This window comes from Phocoena phocoena, chromosome 3 (assembly GCF_963924675.1).
Source record: "Phocoena phocoena chromosome 3, mPhoPho1.1, whole genome shotgun sequence".
Lineage (NCBI taxonomy): Eukaryota > Metazoa > Chordata > Mammalia > Artiodactyla > Phocoenidae > Phocoena > Phocoena phocoena.
The window spans coordinates 172,170,529-172,176,528 of record NC_089221.1 but is presented as its reverse complement, the minus strand read 5'-3'; the positions used below and the strand labels follow the sequence as shown (position 1 = coordinate 172,176,528).

Sequence of the window (6,000 nt, the reverse complement as noted above, 5' to 3'; positions counted from 1 at the left end):
GCGCCCCCCTCCCCTTCTTTCCCGAGCACTCCTGGGTTCCGGGTGACAGGGAGCGTCGGTCACATAAAAGGGAGCCTCGAAGGTGAGGCTGCCCAAGGCTGGGGGTGGCCCTCTCCGGGAAGGCCTCCCCGCCCCCACCTTTCCTCCCACCTCTGGGCCCTGGCTGAGGGGCGGGCAGTCGTCGTTTCTGTGACATGGAGGGCTGAGCCAGCGGGCTGCAGACGAGGGGCTGTGTTTATTGGAACAAAATACGCAGTTAGATTGCACCCCAGTAACCCACAACCCCTCCACCCCCCGCCTGCCACCTGGACCCCCTCCTCTGGAAGGGTGGCCGGCTGGTTCCTGCCACCTTCGCGTCGCTGGTCCCAGGCCTGGGCAGCCGTTTGGTGGTCACTCTTGGATGTTCTGCCCGATCCAACCTCTCACAGCAGCCACCCGGGTGTAGACGCCTGGGAACTGGGGTCGCCCACAGCCGTAACCCCAGCTGGTGACCCCAGTTAGCACCCACCGGCCAGAGGGCTCCCTGCAGGCCAGGGGTCCCCCAGCGTCACCCTGAGGAGAGGAGAGAAGAGAGGAAAGGAACTCAGAGCAGGCAGTACCTCCCCGGCAGCAGCCAAGGGTGGGCTGGCCTGATCTGCATGCTCCTGGGCCACCACGGGAGTGTCACCTGGGCTCCCCCTGTGACCCCAGATAGTGGCTTCCACTGTGAGCCTCACTCGTATTATCTGGGAAATCGGTTCAGTGCTCGGGCGAGCGTTCATCCGCCTGGCAGACATTGGTGGGCACCCACCTGTCGGTCCAGGAGCAGAACCGGGCCTCAGCCCGCAGCCTCTGCCCGGCCTGCTCCTGATCCTCTGAGGGGCGGGGGAGGGTGCAGTGGGGGGAACGCCGGCTTCTTAGCGGTGTCCACGAAGTGGCTGTCCAGTGGAAACTCGGAGACCCAAAAGGTGCCCTGTTTGATCTAACTGAGGAAGCGCACCGCAGGGTGGGGCCTGGCTCGCGGCGCCCCGGTCCAGTTGCACAGTGCGCTCACCGAGCAGCTGTCCACGCCGCCCTGTGGGAAGCCCGCGCACAGCATGCGGCTGCTGATCTGCACCGGGTAGAAGCGGCGGCACGTCTGCTCGCTGAGGAGGCGCACGGCCGCCTTCTGCAGCTGCCGCGCCATCGAGCCTGCGGGCGAGAAGGGACCTGGTGGGCCGCGCCCTCCCTGCGCCGTTGGGACTCCCGATGGGGGCGCAGGCGGGGTCCTTCCCGACGCCCCCGGACCCTTAACCCTCGGGGGGCGGGGGCCCATCCGCGCCTACCTCCCTCGCGCACGGAGCCCCAGCCGGTGATGACGCAGCGCGCGCCGTCGGGGGGCCGAGGCGCGGGCTCGGGCAGGCAGATGGGCCGCACCAGGCTGCTGCGGCGCACGGGCCCCGCCAGCTCCAGCAGCGCCACGTCGTAGTCCAGCGTGTAGAGGTTGTAGAAGGGGTGCTTGTGGATGCGCGCCACGCGCTCCAGCTGCCCCTCAGCGCCGCTCAGGAACGGCGTGCCCAGGAAGGCCGCCCACTGCTTGGGGTCCCCGTAGCTGCGGGACGTCGGGGACAAGCGTCCGCCCGGGTCCCCGCACCCCGGCGCTGCTCGCCCTGAGCTCCCCGGCACCCTGCCCCGCGGGGGCTGCGTCCGCGGTCGGCTGGGGAACCTCAGATCGGGCACTTGACCTCGGTTGAGTCGTCCCTTTGTCCTAGAACAGCAGGGAGGACGAGGGGGGCCCCCGCGCCTGAACGCGCCCAGCCGGCCCCCAGGCACTGAGGTGACACCACAAACTATGTCCATTTCCACCTAATATTACGGCTCTCCAGCCTGCCCACCCGCTGTGAGCTCGGCACCGCGAGGCGCACCCTGAGCTGGGTTTCTCCGTGGAGGGCAGGCCCCTGGCCTGGTCCTCCTCTTGCGCACCCTGCCAGGAAGGGGACCCCACTGGGTGACCTTTAGGGTGGTGCCAGTCCGAGCAAGATGGCTAGGGATGGAGGTGTCCCGCTGGCCCGGAGACCCGGCCTGGGGCCGCCCCGTTTGGTGGGGGTCGGGCACTGGACTTCGCCCCGCTGCCCTGTGTGGCCAGGGGAGGGCTGTGCGGAAGAGGGTACGGCCTGGGGCAACGGGTGTCGGGAAAGGGCTTTGCAGGCAAAGGCGCGGAGGCGCCACGCCCTGAGTTTTCGGGCTACGATTGGGTCCCGGTGAACCACGGACACGGGCCATTTGGGGCGGACATGGGCCATTCGGGGCGGGCGGGACTCACACGTCAAAGCAGTGCGCTGCCGACAGCAGCCACCTCTCGGCCACCAGCACGGCTCCGCAGCGGTGCTCCCGCCGCCGTAGCCACAGGCTCACCTGCCACGGCCACTCCCCGCGGCCCGCGGCGCTGCCGCCCACGATCCTGGTCAGTGCTGCTGCCGGCGCCAGGCCGCAGTCTGCGGGAGAGGCGGGCATGGGTCGGCGGTCAGACCACGCCTCCTCCACGCAGACCGCCCAGCTTCGCCCCTGCGCTCAGTCCCGGGTAGCGGCGCCTGGGAGCAGGGAGTGGGGTGGGGGACCCACCTCGGGGAAACGCCTTCCCCCAGGGACCCTGGGCCTGGCGCTTGGTCCTACAAACGAGCCTCTTCTGGGCTTTTCTCAGATAATGCATTTAAGTTTGGTTCCTGTAACCTCAGCCTTGGGGCCTCACCTCCCCAGCTGGGGGCCAGGCCAGCATCCCCTGTCGCTCCCCACTCCTCCCAGGCCTCTTTCAGGTCCCTAGGAGCCAAGTTCCCTGCTGCCCCAGGGCCTTTGCACACCCCAGCTGCTTCCCAGGAGGCCCTGCCTGGTCTCACCAGCTCCTGCACTGGCTGGTCTTCCTGGACGCCCTGTCAGGGGCTTTTTACCTGGGTCTAGTGACCCAGTGTCCTTCCCAGGGTAGTCCCAACGTCCTGTGACAGACACCCTTCCCCACCTGCAGCACAGGGTGCGTCCTCGGAACACAAGAGTAGGAAGACCAAACGGGTAGCTCCGAGGAGTGCTGCAGGGAGTGCCGTCAGCACCCGGGGCGGGGGCGCGCTCAGGTACACATCTGATAATTCCCACAGGCTTTCCAGCTCCACAGCCAGTGCCCCCTCCCCAGCCCTGTCTCCCACCAGCCAGCCGCCTCCCCTGCCCTCCATGGTCGGGGAAGGCCCTCCTGTCCCCACACCGAACAATATGTGCCATGTCAGGAACCCTCCTCCACCTCCTGGCCCCCACGTTGAGAACTGTAGCTACTGGAAAAGGAAGAATCACCAGGCTGGAGGCCTGACCCAGAGACAGCCGGCTGCAGCGTTAACAAGAACCAGTATTTTTCTCCCAAGGACACGCTGCAGCCGTAAAGTATCAAAACGCCCCCTCCTCTGAGTATCCCTGCTGGACGGGCAGGGGCAGCGAGTTCCCCTTGCGCCTGGAGGATCTCAGTCACAGAGACTGTGCCCCGATTTCCAGCCCGGTCCGGCACCTCAGCTGAGGGGTCTCTGGACTCGACTTTCTTGTGGTACCCGGAGAGGCACGTGGTCTGCTTTGCTCTGAGCCGGTCAAACTCTGCTTCCTCTCAGCATCCCCTCCACCCCTCTGCCCCGGATCCCACAGCGCCTGCCTCTCCCTCTGTTGGGCGAGCCGCCCCTTGGTTCTTTGGTGTGCTCTGCCCTGCTGCAGCGAGCCCGTAACCCTCACTTTGTGGGTGCAGGTCTGTGTCTGGGGACTTGGGCTGACTGGGCCAGCCTCTGTGTGAATGTGGGGGGCAACAAAGGGCGGGGAACAGAAGCTGGGCCCCATTCTAAGCTTGGTGCCCGGGACACTGTGGGCATCTATTTGGGCCATAGGAAATTGCCTACATTAGATGGGCCATGTTCTCTGTCTCATCTGTCAGCCAGTTACTGCCCTGTTGTACCCCCCTTAGGCCTGTGGGACCAGCCGTTACGTGTGCATCTGCCCTGTCAGTGCCGGGTCCCTGCCGTCGGGGCCTACGATGGTCTGACTTGTGTCCCCTCCACAATTCGTAAGTGGAAGCCCCTGACCCCCAGAACCTCAGGATGGGACTTTTGGAGATGGGGCCTTTAAAGAGACGATTGAAGTAAAATGAGGTTCGGGTGGCCCTAATCCAGCATGACTGGTGTCCGTATAATAAGAGGAGATTAGGACACAGACACCCACAGAGGGGAGACCACGTGAGGATGCGGGGAGAAGATGGCCGTCCTCACACCGAGGAGAGAGGCCTCAGAGGGTTCCAGCCCTGCCGACACCCCCATCTCCACCCCCCAGACCGGGACGCTGTCACAGCAGCCCTAGCAGGTGACACAGGACTCCCGCCACCCACCCACGTCACTCCATTTCTCTGGGTACCTGGTAGCTGGGAGTCCACAGTGGTCTCCGTGGCATGTGGAGGTGGTGTCTGTCCCCTAGTGGTGGTGGTCATGGCGGTGGTGGTCCTGTTGGCAGGTTGGCTGGTCACCCTGCTGGTGGCCCACGGGGTGGGTCTGCTGGCCACGACCCCCAGGACTGTGAGGCCAGCCGTCGTCCTGGCAGGGTGACTGCTGGTGGGCGTCCTCGTGGTGGACGGCGGGGGCGTGGAGAGGGAGTGGGAGGACATGATAGCGAGGATCCAGCCCTTCAGCCGGGTGATGCGGGTGTACACGCCTGGCTTCTTGGCCTGAGCACAGCCGATGCCCCAGCTCACAATCCCCGCCAGATAGAACACGCCAGGCGTCTCCTCACAGGCCAGGGGTCCCCCAGAGTCACCCTGAAAAGGAAGGACAGAGGGCCGCTGACCATACCGGCACCCTCTCCGCAGAGGCACCGCCAGGCGCTCCCGTGCTGCCACGAGTGGGAGAAACTCCTCAGCAGAGCTGGACACGCACAGGACCTCAGCAAGACGGGCCTCACGCCCACGTGGGGCTGTGAGACCTTGTGTGACCTTGAGCAGGTCACCTCTCTCTGAGCCAGGATTGCTCTTACTTTTGCATTGGAAACAAAACAAAACAGCAGAAAACCCTAAAGAAAAGAACTCTCCTGGGCAAGAATATACAATGGGAAAAAGACAGTCTCTTCAGCAAGTGGTGCTGGGAAAGCAGGACAGCCGCATGTAGATCAGTGAAGTTAGAACACACCCTCGTGCCATGCACAAAAATAAACTTAGAATGGCTTAAAGACTCAAATGTAAGCCGTGACACCATAAAACACCTAGGAGAGAGCATAGGCAAAACATTCACCGACATAAATCGCGCCAATGTTTTCTTAGGTCAGTCTCCCAAGGCAATAGAAATAAAAGCAAAAATAAACAAACGGGACCTAATCAAACTTACAAGCTTTTGCACAGCAAAAGAAACCACAAAAAAAAAAAACAAAAACGAAAAGACAACCTACAGAATGGGAGAAAATACTTGCAAACGATGCAACCGACAAGGGCTTAATCTCCAAAATATACAAACACCTCATACAACTCAATAACAAAAAACCAAACAACCCAATCGAAAAACGGGCAGAAGATCTAAATAGACATTTCTCCAAAGAAGACATACAGGTGGCCAACAGGCACATGAAAAGATGCTCAACATCGCTAATTATTACAGAAATGCAAATCGAAACTACAATGAGGCACTACCTCATGCTGGTCAGAATGGCCATCATTAAAAAGTCTACAAGTAACAAATGCCGGAGAGGGTGTGGAGAAAAGGGAACCCTCCTACACTGTTGGTGGGAATGTAAGTTGGTGCAGCCACTGTGGAGAACAGTGTGGAGGTTCCTTAAAAAACTACAAAGTAGGGACTTCCCTGGCAGTCCAGTGGTTAGGACTCCACTGCTTCCACTACAGGGGGCACGGGTTCAATCCTTGGTCGGGGAACTAAGATCCCGCATGCTGTGCGGCGCAGCCCCCAAAAAAACTAAAAATAGAGTTGCCATATGATCCATCAATCTCACTCCTGGGCATATATCTGGAAAAGACAAAAAATTTAATTC

The 6,000-nt window shown here is 61.9% G+C and overlaps 1 protein-coding gene across 3 annotated transcripts in view; it reads right to left on the bottom strand.

Annotated features, from left to right (window-relative positions):
* Positions 1–390: 390 nt before the first annotated feature.
* The window catches only part of TMPRSS9 (transmembrane serine protease 9), a 29,627-nt gene continuing 24,017 nt past the window's right edge, over positions 391–6,000 (bottom strand). For all 3 annotated transcript variants that reach the window (XM_065874871.1, XM_065874872.1, XM_065874873.1), the window contains 5 exons: positions 4,387–4,783; positions 2,282–2,453; positions 1,305–1,570; positions 1,034–1,170; positions 391–552 (listed from right to left, as the gene is read on the bottom strand). In XM_065874871.1, coding sequence (XP_065730943.1) covers positions 391–552; positions 1,034–1,170; positions 1,305–1,570; positions 2,282–2,453; positions 4,387–4,783 — 1,134 coding nt within the window. The remainder of the gene's footprint in view (positions 553–1,033; positions 1,171–1,304; positions 1,571–2,281; positions 2,454–4,386; positions 4,784–6,000) is intronic.